Source organism: Prunus mume, linkage group LG5, assembly GCF_029339155.1.
Source record: "Prunus mume cultivar Tortuosa linkage group LG5, ASM2933915v1, whole genome shotgun sequence".
Classification (NCBI taxonomy): domain Eukaryota; kingdom Viridiplantae; phylum Streptophyta; class Magnoliopsida; order Rosales; family Rosaceae; genus Prunus; species Prunus mume.
In genome coordinates this window covers 20,020,183-20,034,056 of record NC_142702.1, presented here as the reverse complement: position 1 = coordinate 20,034,056, position 13,874 = coordinate 20,020,183, and the positions used below count along the sequence as shown (strand labels likewise).

Here is a 13,874-nt window from a genome sequence, read left to right as displayed (position 1 = left end):
AGACTTTTCCCGCCAGAGTTGAATCAATCAGAAGAGTGGGAACTCCTTAGAAAGGAGTTTTTGGAGCCCTTGGACGAGCATCGTAGACGAGTGTATTTCATTCGGAAGCCCTGTGTGGTTAAGAAGTATTTGGAGGAGGTGAAAGCAGGCGGCAGCAGCATCATAAAGCCGTATGCTTTGCTTCCAAATGATATCATAAGGTATGTAAAAGATAAGGATGTCGGCGAAGCAGCGGAGCTTCAGTGGAAGGCAATGGTGGAGGACATGTACCTAAAGCAAAAGCAGGGGAAGTAGGGTTCGGGCAAATATAAAAACTGCTTGGCAGTTTGTAACATCACTGATTTCATGGGCGCACCAATCATAGAATTGGCGGCGAGCTTGGGAATTTTGGTGTCTGAACCAACTGAAGAGCCGGCATGGAAACAAAAGGTGATCAGTCTCGGTCCATTACCCGATGAGCTGCCGCTGCTGCATTCCTTACAAGGCGGTGATCTCAAGTCCAAGTACGAGTTCATGATGAGGACATGCATCAGCAAGCACAACCAGGGTGTTGATTTTCAGAAGGTGTGTGATTTGATACTGGAAGTGGCTGTGAATGAGAACTTGAAGGCAGAGCAGATGATCAAGAAGGTGTTCTGCAGCACATCCTGGAAGACACTGTACGAGGAAACGCGGAGCAAATTTAAGGAGCAAGGGTATGGGGATGATGCGATGCCACACATTTTGCTTTGGCAGATTTACGACTTAGGGGGGTGGATGTCCCGTATAGAAGAACCTCATCCAGGGGTGACACTGTTGGCTGGCATCTCCGACACATTGATTAAGTCCTTCTTGGACAATGGTGGGGAAATTGGCCGGCGCCATCTCATGGAAGCAGCCATAGCTGACAAAGAGTATCAGAACCTCTGTGTGGTCGACTGAATTTAAACTGAGATGAAGATGAAGATCAGTGCATTAGATATTTGGAGGGATTGATGAATCCATCAGATGATTCATCATCTCGTACGTAGAATCTTAATTAATTAGTTTAGTAACATTTAATTTAGTTTGCTTTGATTCATCATCTCTAATATTCCTCTAATTCAAATTCAACACTCTCTCTTGATTTTTAGGGTTCAAATGAAATGAATACCCTTTGTTTCTCTCTCTGTTTCTTTTCTTTTCTTAGAGAGGGAGGGAGGGAGGGAGGAAGGGCGGTTGGTGGAAAAGAAGGGTGGGTTATAGACGTAATTATAGAGTCGATGCCTGCTTGCTTGGACCAAGGCAGTCAAATTGTTTTTCTTTCTTTATACCACAAATTCGATATTCTTTGATCACCTTTTCAACTTATCGTTGATCTGCAAAGATCCGGTACATATTATCCATTGGATATTTGGATTCAAGGAATTGAAGATCTGATCTGCTTTGATCTTATAGACCTGATCTGATTTGATCACCTTTTCAACTTATCGTTGATCTGATTTGATCCGCTACATAACATCAGATCATAATTAGTTAGCTGTTAGGTTGTTTGGAGTTGATTAATTTCAAGAACTGGAGGAGCTGTTATGGCATCCCAGAAACATTTACAAATTAATGGCAGAAAGCTCCAAATTTGGAAAGCATAATAGACTTGTAGAGATTATGTTTTCATAAAATTTTCTACTTTAAATAATAGAACATAGACAACATAACATATATTACCAGGCTTGCGCATTCCAGTTCAATACGATAAACTACGTTTCATATAGACCATGAAACAACTACATATGCAGAAAGAGATTTTTAAAAAAGGGCTTACAAGAGGTACATTTGCATTTCTTCCCTCTATTTTCTTGTGAAGAAACTTCTCAGCTTCCCTCTCTCCAATCTCTCAAGTAGCTTCTTGGCTCCGGGAATGTCCATCTCTGTGAGCTTCTTGAGGTACCCAATTGCTCCATATGAGACCATCAGCTTCTTACATTTCTTGCTTGAGCAGAGCAATCCAAGGCAACAAACTGCGTACTTTTTTGCTGTGTTCTGTGGACTGGGATCAAGCAGTTGGACCAGATTTGGCACACATTTGTCATCCCTTTTCACTTCTCTGCAATTGTGTGAAAGGGTCATCAAACTTGAAATTGCCTGGGCAGCAACCTCTCTGGCACTGTTTGATTTAGCTTCAAGCATCTTCACAAGGAGAGGAATGCACCCGGCTTCACCAATCAGTTTTTTCATCTCTGTTGAGCTGCAAACCCGGCAAATTGCGGAGGCAGCAGCCTGCTGTGCACCTAGTGAACCGGATTTAAGCACGTGAACCACGCATGGGAGGAAACCAAGAGAAACCAAAACCTCCATAGAAACTGAGCCAACCAAATTCCTCAATGCCCCGACTGCAGATTCTTGTGGCAATGGACCAGCAAGATAAGCCAACAGGCTCCGAATTCCACCTTCTGATATTACAGACCTCCTTAGATTGTCATTGCTTGCAGTGAGATTCTGCAAGCACTCTGCCGCATATTCTTTGGAACCCAATAAAATTCCACAATCAAGGAGATTAATCATAACTTTTACAATCCCTTCCTCAGCTAGAGTTTGCCGAACTTCGGGGACAGCTGATATGTTCTTCAAAGTGCTAGCAGAAGCAGCCTGAGAAACAGAATCACCAGTCTGACATATCTCAATCAGTGGCCTAACCCCACCATGCCCAACAATTGCACGGGCTGCTTCTTCTGACATTGACAATCTTTGAAGTGAAATTGTAGCCTTCTCTTTACCCACTGCGCTGCCAGACTCAACAAGCCTTATTAGAGGTGGCAAAACCCCTTCAGAAACAAGCCAATTTTCGCAACTTCCAGATTCAGCAAGCGAGCAGATTACAGTTACAGTCTTCTCACGGATACGAGGAGATGTTGCAGTGAGCAATTGGACTAAAGCAGCAATATTGCTACGACCCATAACTGACAATACATTCTTTTCATCCTCTTTCATGCCCTCAACAAGACTGTCAAGAGCTTTATGTTTTGCCTCCAAGTGCCCAATCTGAAGCCGTGCAAGCAGTTCCCTTATGTTACCATGAGCAGCAGCCTCAGGTTCAGTTGAAGAACCAGCCATAGCTAAAGGCAAAGTAGCCTCACCAAGCACCCCAGTCTTGATCAAAAGCCCACAATCTCGCAAATTCAAATCCAATTTCCCAGACAACGCATCAAGATTACTCTGCATCCGAAGTTTTCCTTCATATTTCTCCCCCACACAAAACTCTGCCAATTCAATAACCTCCTTCAGTGTCTTAGATACTGATTGCAATTGCTCCTTACAAAGAGCATTCTTGGAAAAGCATGGATGGCTAGACAGGTCTGATAAACGTGACGGGATCTGCTCCAACTTTGAAATGATCATCTTCCACCGACCTGGAAATCCCTTAACCTCTCTTGCCTTATTCAGTGCCAATGGAACAAGCTCCCGTGCATGTGATAACCATTCTTCAGCCGACCGGGTACCAGTCAAAACCTCATTGCCACCATTCTCCACCATGATTTCAATATGGGTATTGATCAAATTGGCGACCAGAGCTCAACCACCTGAAATTTGAAGAAAACAAAGCCCTATAAGGATTAAACGGATAAGAAAATGCAAAGTAAAGATATGTGCATATAAAACTAAAAAGGCAGTGGAGCAGTTGCAATCATAAAAACATAAATTATGTATCAGGGCTGCAATTAAATAATATCAGCTATAATAAAACAATTGGGCCAACATCAAGAGCTTCGAGAATCTTGTATGATCACAGCAAGCTTGCTTTGCTGAAAACCATATCCGACCAACCATATGAAAATACCTAAAAGATGCCCAAGGAGTCCATCTTACTGTTGGTAAGTGATCATTAAATGCCCAAACGAAATTAAAATCCGAAAAAAATAAGATTTATAATGATCATTGAACTTTATAATATGAAATTGTTGATGACAATAAAGGAAGTTGCTTTTAAAGGCTAAGCAGTGCCGTCCAATTAAGAAGCCGTAGTTGGCACATGTTTCTTTTGTTACAAATTTACTTTTTCAACCATGACCATGGTTACTGTGATATCATATTAGCTTACTGGATTTCACTAACTTGATTTTGATCGACATCCAAGGGTCAAGATTTCTTGGAAAGAGACTGGGAAAGTAGGGATTCTTAGCTTTGTTGCCATTTTTCCTCATAAATGAAGCTAGGTGGGTGGAGAGAGAGGAAGTTAGACTTTACTTTGAAGAGAAGGTTCCAGTCTCTATCCCAAGTTGTATAACTAGAGTGTGTTTAACTTCAGCAAGATGGACCAAACCCCACAAATTATTTTCAAGGAAAATTCAAAGAAAAAATTCTGAAACAATACCTCAAGTTGATTTGACTTTTCTTAAAAATTCAAATGGTTCCACCATTGACAGCCACAAGCAATGAGACAATGCCCCCTTCTCTTTCTCTCTCTCGCTATCAGTCCCTTCTGTTCCTGCAAGCACAAAAGGGAAACAATGATACCCAGAACTGAATTATGGGATAAATATCTAGCTATGAAGTATCAGTGAAAACTGATTATCACAAAATCCAGAGAAAATGAAAAAGAAATGAGCTTTTTTACATTCTGAAGTGGAGGGGTTAAAGAAAGCATGAAAAAACAAGCCCAAGAACTAACCTTTAAGACTCAGAAAGACAGAAACGTGTCTTCTTTTTTCTTTAAAAAGCAACCCACTATAGCTTGCCCTTCAAACCTCTCTGTTTTTTCTGTGACCAAGTGTCAGCAACCCAGATCAAATTGACCTTCAAACCCCTCCCTTTCTCTAAAACCCTCTTCCCCTCTCTTTACGAATTGCAGCCCAAATCAGCAATCAAGAAGCAGCTGGATCTTAATCTCTCTCTCTCTCTCTCTCACTCAGAAACTACCCAGAAACGATTTCTGTTTGCTATTAGAGAAACAGGACGAAACGGTCGAAATCCATTAAAAAACAGACACAGATTGAAAAATAGAAGACGAATCTTCAACAACTTGAGGATGCTCAATTTCAAACTGAACCCACTTCAAATTTTCGAGCTTTTTTTAACACAACCAGACAAGAGAAATATATACACGTATAAAATCCCATTAACATTCAAATTTCTCTCTCTCAAAATGAAAATGACAAAATGTCTCTGTCCCTCTCTCTCTACATGGAAGAAAATAATTAAGAAAAGGAAGTATCTTTTCACTATGCATTGTGGAGAGAGAAATGTGTGCTCGTGCTTCAGCCTTCAGGCAACAGGCTTTAAATGTCGAACATGATGCGGTATCGGACGGCTGTGACTACGAGTGGGACAGAAAATCCGACCGTTGCCTATAGTGTAAATTTTGAATGTTCTTTTAATTATTCGAATTGTTACGTTACCGATGTGATTACGTGGAATTGTAGCCACGTGTGAGGTGGGGACGGCTTGTGAGTTTTCAAGATGGTCACTTCCGTGAGAGGGATAGTTCGTTGGGAAATGACATGTTAGTGAAGTTACCTATATAACCTTTGATATGGTTCACAGAAGTTGAAGATCTTTTGAATGTGGTGTGGAAGATGGATGTGGCATCATCTCAACTTCTTTCCATTAAGATTACTGATATATCCGGGGGTTTAAAAAAACCCCTTAATGATATGCAAAAATAAACCCACAAGCTCGAGGCTTATTTACGAACATTATTACAAATTGAAATTTCTTTTAACGAGATATGGTCTAAACTACTCTAATTTACAAGAAAAGAAAAAAAACAGACGTGGAGTGAAAATGAATGGATGAATTGCCATGACCTAATATATTTCAAATCTATTCTATTTTCTAACTAAAGTGGTGCTAGTGTCTTTTAGGAATTCAATCATGAATCCGGAAAGTTTGGAATAAAGGAAAGAATGAATAGGTATGAGATGAATTGTTCTCTAATTAATCTAATTCCTGATTTTCATGTATTGAATTATGAATTTTAATCTTTGAATTAACTTGATATTTTATTCCCCATGCGCTAGTAAACACATGAGAAATCAATATTCAAAATAATTATATGCCAAAAACATAGTGGAAGTTAGGAATCAAAATGATCACAATGCCAAAAACATGCAACGAAAAATAAGAATAGACAAGACAAGGAGATTGGTTCAGTCACTGAGGTATAGATATAAATGGTTGTATTTTTACTATAAAAAGAAGCAAAAAAATACACCAGTTTTACACGATTCATCATAAGACAAGAAGATTAGTCCAAAGTCATTTAGGCTAACATTAAATTGTTATGTTTGTATTATAAGAAGAAGAAAAATTACATGAGTATTTACATGATTCACCATAAATAAGTCTTCCAAATGGTTTAAAAGTTACTATTTAACAAATTCCAAATTCATTTAGGTGGAAGGATTTTAAAGGAAGAATTTAATTGACAATAAAGCTAGATTAATTTAGTAAACTATAAAACATATGGTATACTCATGTATGGTGAATCATGATGGTTTGAGAATTAGGATATGTGTTTCTTTTTTAATTTTATTTTATTTACCATAGTTATTTTTATATTCTAAACTTTGTTGTAAATAGTCTATGTATATAGTTGTCTTTCAGTTTTTTATTTTTATTTTTGGGTGTGGGGATTATATTTTCTTAGCGGTTTTTTAGGCAATGTCCCCTCAACTATATATAGACCATGTTCTACTTTCCCCTCTCAACTTTCAATTTGGTTTTGGCCTCCTTAATATTTCAATTTAGGTTGTTCCTTCATGAAATTCAAGAGTATTTTTGTCCATTCAAGTTATGGGATTTAGTTTATCCTACTTAAATCCTAATTGACTTGGCCCATTATACCTTCAAATTGTATTTTTAATGGACATTAAAAAAAATGAAAACGAGGTTTGAATGGAAGAATGGGCCAAGTTAATTATGGGTTTAAGTGGGTCAAATCAAATCCTAACTTGAATGAATAAAAAAGCCTTTGAGTTTGACAGAGGAATTAGCAAATTTGACGAAAGGTAGCACATTTGAAAGATTAGAGGAATTGTTCAAAAGGCAAAATGGAACAAGGTTTATAATCTAGGGGGCATCACTAAAATTTTCTCTATTTTCTTAATAATATTATAGGTACCAGCTCAAAAAATAATAAAATTATTTTTATTGACATTTCGGATGGACTGTCAAATGGACACTTAACCCATCAACTTCAAATTTACCATTTTACAATTGACATATCCCAAATGATGGCACCCAGTTGACTATGAGGGCTGATCATTGCTCAAAAGGAAAAAAAACAGTTCATGGTATTATTTCTCACTGACTTTTTCGGTTGTGGCTGGGATTTTTGCTGAATTTGAGTTAATTTAATCAAGTAGTAAATTGCTTTTGCTGATAATAAAGTAATCAACTAGTCGTTGGTTAAGGTGGTAAACTGTCCTTGTTCTTTTGTCGGCTGGCTTTCAATTTCAAAATGGCTGCAGGAAACAAAGCAAAGCACCTAGCTTTTGGGAATTCATAAATGGGGCCCACTGATTAGAGGAGGAGCCTAAATTGAAATTAGAGTTTGAGCGAGTGGATCTAGACAAACGCCTTGGGCTTCGGCCTTGCGTGGCCGGGGACGTGACGATGTTGCCTGTCGGCTGTGTATCCTTCACACGTTCTCTTGTCATTTTCGCGCTCCACTTTTCTCCACCATTTCCTCACTATAGGACTACAACTAGACTTCCCATATCAGCGTTTGACGATGGTGCTTCTAATGCTTGCCTTTATATGAGTTATGATAACAACAGTCGCCTAAGTCTAAGAGGTTGGCTTAGCTGTAAGGCGCTAAGCGGTTGGTTGAGCTGTACACCGGTCAGTATTGTGAGAGCCACTTACATCAGCGACCGACCGCCACCCACTTTCAAGATGGATCTTTTTACTTCACCTCCTGTTATAGACTCATGTCAATGCAGAACTCTTAAGTAACATTGAGATGAGAGAGTAGTGGTCTGGTAGATGCTAATTTCAAATTATGTTGTACGTAAAAAAAGAGTAAAACGAGGCATAAACATTCGAATCCAACAGAGAATTTGAATAAAATACCAAACATACCAAACCCAAGAGTGGTGGTTTCAGGCTGGACCTAGGTAGCTTCAAAAATGTCGAAAATTGCCTGTCATTTGATACCCCAAACCCTATGTATAAACAACTAGCAACTAGCAAGTTTATTAAATTATGCCCGAAGATGGTACAAATTCAAACTTCAAAAAATTTAAACCCATCTAATTCCAGGATACAAAACCCAAGAATCACACCGTGTGCAAAGTACCAAAAAAGACTGTTCTATCTCCTCCCAAATCTATAAAGTGAGCCTTCTTTCCAAGGAAAAAACATAGATGTATTTTTAAACTGAGGTGCAACCTCCAACATTCATGCCAAACTAGGCTTACGAAATAACAATGATACAGATTGACCTTACCCTCACTAGCTCCCGTACAACTGAGAACTTCCAAGTTTAAATTTATAGAAAATATACTAAAAAACAAATACAAATCAAACAGAGTCTCATAAATCATGATTGGCTACTTAATAAACTTCCGAATTTATCACTTTGAAAACATTTTAAAGTTCAAACTCATCATATCTCTGAATACTAACAACAAAGGAATAACCAAACTTCAGTTGTCAACTACGAATGAAAGAGAAGACCAGCTAACCACTACAACGAGGCTCCATCCTGCTGGTTCTCAGGAACGGGATCTTTCCCGCGGTGGGGGTGAACGGCTGCATTATCAACAATAAAAAGGTTACTCAAAATGGGGCTACTATATGTAATATATTCACATATAAATACAACATTGACAAATCAGAAGGAAATGCAAACAGAAATCAATCATGTTAAAAGAGATGAATACCATTGGTGCCCTCTAGCAATTAAACACATAGTTGAACGTGATTTTATTAATGCATTGCAACACACCCCAAAACCAACCCCCCACCACACCCCAAAAAAAAAAAATCATAATTTCGGGATCTAAAAGCTCAAACCTGCGGTATCTATCATTAACTGGGCTTGCAGCTCTCTCATAACTGGGACTTCTTCTTGGTTCAGGTTTAGAACTTGGACGGGATCTATCATTGACTGGGCTTGCAGCTCTCTCGTAACTGGGACTTCTTCTTGGTTCACGTCTAGAACTTGGACGGGATCTATCATTGACTGGGCTAGCAGCCCTCTCATAACTGGGACTCCTCCTTGGTTCAGGTCTAGAACTAGGACGGGATCTATCATTGATTGGGCTTTCAGCTCTCTCATAATCAGGACTTCTTCTTGGATCAGATCTAGAACTTATACGGGAGCCATGGCCATAATCAGGGCTAGCCCTATCTCTGCGGTATGGACTTGGAGATCGCCCACGATCATTGCTTCTTCTTTCAGGAGACATGTCACGGCCCCTTCTATCAGGACTGTGTCCATTTCTTCTATCATCATCATCACGAACAGCATATTCCACAGAAATAACCCTGTCCATGAACTTGCTGTACCTCAAAAAGAAATTAATTAAAGTTAATATGAAGCAAGTTGCAAATTGTTGAGATGGATTCATACAGAATATCTTTTGCTAAATAAAACCATTGAGAATATTATCTAAAAGTAGTTGTCTCTTCTTTTAAAACGTTAATTCAAAAGAGAAAAACTTAAATCTCAAGAATAAATTTATAAGACTTTTTTTAACGACAATACCAAGAAGCTCATTTCATTTTCTTTGCAACCGCATATACCAGCTTCTTTTGGTAAAAATTTCTTGTAAACAATGTTTAGACTAAGCTGCTGCAATGAAATGCCTACAAATGACATGGCTTTTCACTCAATCAAAACTGAATTTCCTACAGAAGTTAGAGCCATTCTCCCTTTGAAGTCACTTCCAAACAATCATATGCTGATATGGTTGTCCAGAGGCAAAAACCTTGGAATTTGTAAATCAAGCAAACATCATTCTAGAAGATTATCGAGGAAAATAGAACCTTGAATTTGTTGCTTCCAATGCTTTGGTAGCATCTTCCTGTGATTCATATTGAATGAATGCAAAATTCCTTCTAATCCTTATGTTCACTATTTTTCCGTATGGATCAAAGTGCCTCTCCAGATCCCTTGTCCTGGTATGGATTGGATCAAAATTGATAACAAACAAGGTTTTCGAGGGCTTCGTGTTCGCTGAAGGTCTTCTTGAATCAACAGGTTTCCTAATCCCTCTTTCATGCTTCAATACAGAATAAAATGTGATTAAATGAGTGCAAATTCTGACAAAATAATCAAGTAAATCCTGTGACTTTGTTTATCCATTTGATCTTGTGTAATACCAACTTATATAAATGAGAGGAGTCGAGCATCACGAAGCAGTTACAAACATATGTACCCTTTGCATGCATAAGTTCAGAAAATATAGCAAGGAGGTATAGGGAATATGGTTTTGACCAACACAATCACAATATTAAAATTATGTAAAGGAATAGATTAAGCCAAAATTTCCATGCCAGACAGAAAAGTCAGGATCCAGTGTTATACTTTTATGTTTAGGATCGTGCTCTGTGCGATGCCAAAATGCTCAGCAACTATGCTATGAAAGAGACCATAAAGTGATAAATCATTTTGTTAGAACCCAACCATATCATTGATTTTACCTTGGTCCACTCAATACGAAGTCGGCGTCCCTTCCTACCAAATTCTGTCCTGTCAAGTCTCCGAATGGCATACTCAGCATCTCGTTCATCATCCATATAGACAAAAGCAAATCCTATTTAACCAATATTGAATAAATCTTATTAAAACCAGAGTGGTAAGTAACCAAAGCACGTAAAATAAAGTCACCAAAACAATTTTATGCAAGTTTATTAGGCATACATGTTTTTTTTAGTATAAGAAAAACATCACCATAGAATCTATGAGGAAATGTTGACTTCTCAAACACTAATAAAATTATGTGCATACAAAATCATCTGCTAGAGAGTAACACAAAACCTGCCAGTGGCTGCGATATCATCATGGAATCTATGTTGGAACATGTCGGAAATTGAACACGGAGCAAAATTCATGAGGAATGAAAAAGCAATGGTGTCTGAGGTAAAGTAGGATGGCAGGACTAGGGCAGATCAGTTTAATTCTTCTGGTAAAATACAATAAGTGAAGCCTGGGCACATGCTACAAAAGAAATGCAGATAAGCGGACCCATCCAAGAAGAGCATGGACATTCCAAGTAAACCCTGCGCCAAAGAAATTCTTGAGTATGCAGGTTTACACTGCAATAAAAAAGTAACCTGCTTCTCTGTAGGGAAAATAGTGTGTACACCCATCTAAATAATAAGTTAAGGAATAACATATTGACCCTTTTGAATAACAGCTAATTTTCTTAGTAAATATGCCCTCTGTTGAATTTACTCCAATCTAACAGCCCAGAGAAAGAGCTCATGTTTCTTAAAATGAAGGATATGTACTGTCCACTGCATTCCCACCCCTACAGTTCTCCTTAAAGACATCTCTCATAGATTTTCAATTTACAGGAGAAAGGGAATTTCTACATGTCAATATGTTGTGAAGAAAAGGAGAAAAAAGGCCGAGGAATACAACCAGACTTCATATTTCTGCACGTATTTGCTTATATACAAAAGGGTCAATGAGCCAAATCTTGAAATGAACCTTTTTCAGGTTGTACACCATATGTTCCTTTCTAAAACATATCCAGGAACCCCACTATGTCTCAATACAGGAGGAAACTCTTTTCATTCACAAATAAGGTCGGAATAGATTTTCAGACACAGCAGAAAATCCTTGTTAGCAGCTGACACATCTGCATGATGACAGAATTCCCCTGTTCAATTACTCCATTGCTGTTAAACCATATGTATTCTATTTATCTACCCAAATCTGTATCATCTCGTAGAGATAAATATATGGTGCCCAAACCTCAAATCTCTACTAATTCATACAGACCATATCCCAGTAGGAAGATTCAGCCATGCCCCACTTCAGATTTCACCACAAAAAACAACAGCTTGAAAAAGCTTTAAGGCTTTTATCTTGGCTGCCAAATGCACACCCAACAAACACAACAGAAAATTCGAAGTAAACCAAACAACCCAGTACTACAAGTATGCTACCAATAGCCAACGAAACTAGTACTTTTGATCGAGAACTAAAACAGACCATGATGAAAACACAGCAGAAAATAAGTTATTTAATCAGAAAACTTATTTACCAGACTTAACATCCACCCTCTCAACTTTCCCATATCTCCTGAAAAGCCGCTCAACATCCCCTTGCCGTGCATCAAAATCCAAGTTGCCGCAAAATATTGGCCTCATTTCTTCAAGCTTCAAAGTTTTCAAGCCCTTCCAGATGCAATAACAGGACAATTAGGTAAATACCTTGTGTCAGTGGCATTTATACAAACACTTAGTGAGCTCTCCAACTCTTAAGCAACACAAAAACACAAGCAAATGCACCACACCGAAAAAACACAATGGGAAATTTCAGAAAGGAATATATTTTTGACTTGATCAAGTAGGTGTATGATTATGAAGCTTAATTACACACAAAAAGTTAGTACAAGAAGTCAAAGTGGGGATCATAATAGTTACATCCTAAAGCAAACGGGCACAATCAAGTAATAATAATAAGGGTTCAAAAATAGAAAAAAGCTAGATCTGCTGAACATATTAGACGAAAAAGATCCGAGCTTTCATACCTTAGAGTCTTTGGGAGAGAGAGCTCAGAGAAACCCTAGGAATAATTGGACGAACGGCTCTCGAATCGCTTTGGGGAGCTCCTGCACAATTCGGACAGTAAGAGTAAACAGAGGCAAAGTCAGTCGAACGGCGACGTATGATATGAAGCCCTATTAGTTTTTAGCAAATTAGGCCGAAAGAAAAGAGTAATAATAAAACGGAACAATTATTAGAATATTCACTATTTGCTCACTACACCCTAGGTCAAAATTTTCAAATTTCCCATTTTACCCTTGTATGATTTAAAGTTGGTAGAGTTTTGTTTTAGTTTTATTTTTGCCCTTTTTCCTTGTATTTTTGACGTGAGTGGGTTGATCCCGACAATTCTCACTAAATATTTCGTTCTTCAGTGGGTTGAAAGGTGCTGACCGGATGTTACTAGTCAGTTGGAAAGAGATCTTCATTATTTCTGTAAATCACGATTTGTATTTATTTTTATCTAGAATGGATGGTCGTTTCCCGTTGAATGGATGGCCCGTGGCCGTTGCAGTCTTGCAAAAGGGTGTTGATTTGGATGTTACTAGTTGGAAGGAGATATTCATCCTTTCTATAAGGGGAGTATTTTTGCTCATTACTTTACCCCAAGTTGTATTATCATCATCATTCTCAACATTTGATATGTGTCCATTGCTAGAGTGACTAACTTGTGTATCAAAACTCTAATAGAAGATAGAGCCCATCAATATAATAGTATCACCTCTATTAGAGCAAAAAAAACTTACATGCAATTAGGATAGCACTATTTTGCTATTTCAGACCAATAAAACAATGATACGTGAAAAAGTTATTATATGTGTCATTGCTTTATTGGTTGGGAATAGCAAAAAGTGATATCCCCATAACATGAGATTTCTCTTATTAAAGAGATGATACACAAGTTGTTCTCTATAAATGGATTTTGTAACATTTTTCATCTATAAATCACAATTTGCATTTATTTTCTCAAGATATTTAGAATGGATGGTCGTTTCCCATTAAATGGATGGCCTTGGGTAGTTACAGTCTTGCAAAAGGGTGTTGACCAAATGTTACTATTTGAAAGTAGATATTCATCCTTTTTGTAAATTATAGTTCAACACATATGTAAATTGTATTAACATGAAAGTAAGAATTTCTACTTTTAAAAAAAGAAGTAAGATTCTCTTTGTAATAAAATTTGGTGTTTACTT

General features: G+C 37.9%; 2 protein-coding genes across 5 annotated transcripts; both read right to left on the bottom strand.

The window, feature by feature from the left end:
* Positions 1–1,621: 1,621 nt before the first annotated feature.
* LOC103331974 (uncharacterized) lies at positions 1,622–5,201 on the bottom strand. 3 transcript variants are annotated; one of them, XM_008234658.2, is made up of 3 exons: positions 4,625–5,201; positions 4,328–4,441; positions 1,622–3,536 (listed from the first exon to the last, which is right to left on the bottom strand). In XM_008234658.2, exon 3 carries the CDS (start codon positions 3,487–3,489, stop codon positions 1,807–1,809), a length of 1,683 nt encoding a protein of 560 aa, XP_008232880.2. In that variant the 5' UTR covers positions 3,490–3,536; positions 4,328–4,441; positions 4,625–5,201; the 3' UTR covers positions 1,622–1,806. The 3 variants fall into 3 exon arrangements, with proteins under 3 accessions (XP_008232880.2, XP_008232882.2, XP_088909527.1); XM_008234660.2 differs by lacking the exons at positions 4,328–4,441; positions 4,625–5,201 and adding an exon at positions 3,794–3,950; XM_089053401.1 differs by lacking the exons at positions 4,328–4,441; positions 4,625–5,201 and adding an exon at positions 3,713–3,732.
* Positions 5,202–8,298: 3,097 nt separating this feature from the next.
* Positions 8,299–12,869, bottom strand: LOC103331973 (serine/arginine-rich splicing factor RS40-like). 2 transcript variants are annotated; one of them, XM_089052567.1, is made up of 7 exons: positions 12,666–12,825; positions 12,177–12,309; positions 10,943–11,184; positions 10,606–10,718; positions 9,949–10,184; positions 8,974–9,462; positions 8,299–8,709 (listed from the first exon to the last, which is right to left on the bottom strand). In XM_089052567.1, the coding sequence occupies exons 3-7, from the start codon at positions 10,965–10,967 to the stop codon at positions 8,673–8,675; spliced, it is 900 nt and encodes a 299-aa protein (XP_088908693.1). In that variant the 5' UTR covers positions 10,968–11,184; positions 12,177–12,309; positions 12,666–12,825; the 3' UTR covers positions 8,299–8,672. The 2 variants fall into 2 exon arrangements, with proteins under 2 accessions (XP_088908693.1, XP_008232878.1); XM_008234656.2 differs by lacking the exon at positions 10,943–11,184 and having other exon boundaries at positions 12,666–12,869.
* Positions 12,870–13,874: the final 1,005 nt, after the last annotated feature.

Coding starts and splice junctions, on each gene's coding strand:
- LOC103331974 (XM_008234658.2), bottom strand. CDS start 3,489: ATGGTGGAGAATGGTGGCAATGAGGTTTTGACTGGTACCCGGTCGGCT.
- LOC103331973 (XM_008234656.2), bottom strand. CDS start 12,282: ATGAGGCCAATATTTTGCGGCAACTTGGATTTTGATGCACGGCAAGGG. Junction 9,463..9,948: donor TTGGAAGCAACAAATTCAAG/GTTCTATTTTCC, acceptor TTTGAGGTACAG/CAAGTTCATGGACAGGGTTA. Junction 8,710..8,973: donor GTTAATGATAGATACCGCAG/GTTTGAGCTTTT, acceptor TTGATAATGCAG/CCGTTCACCCCCACCGCGGG.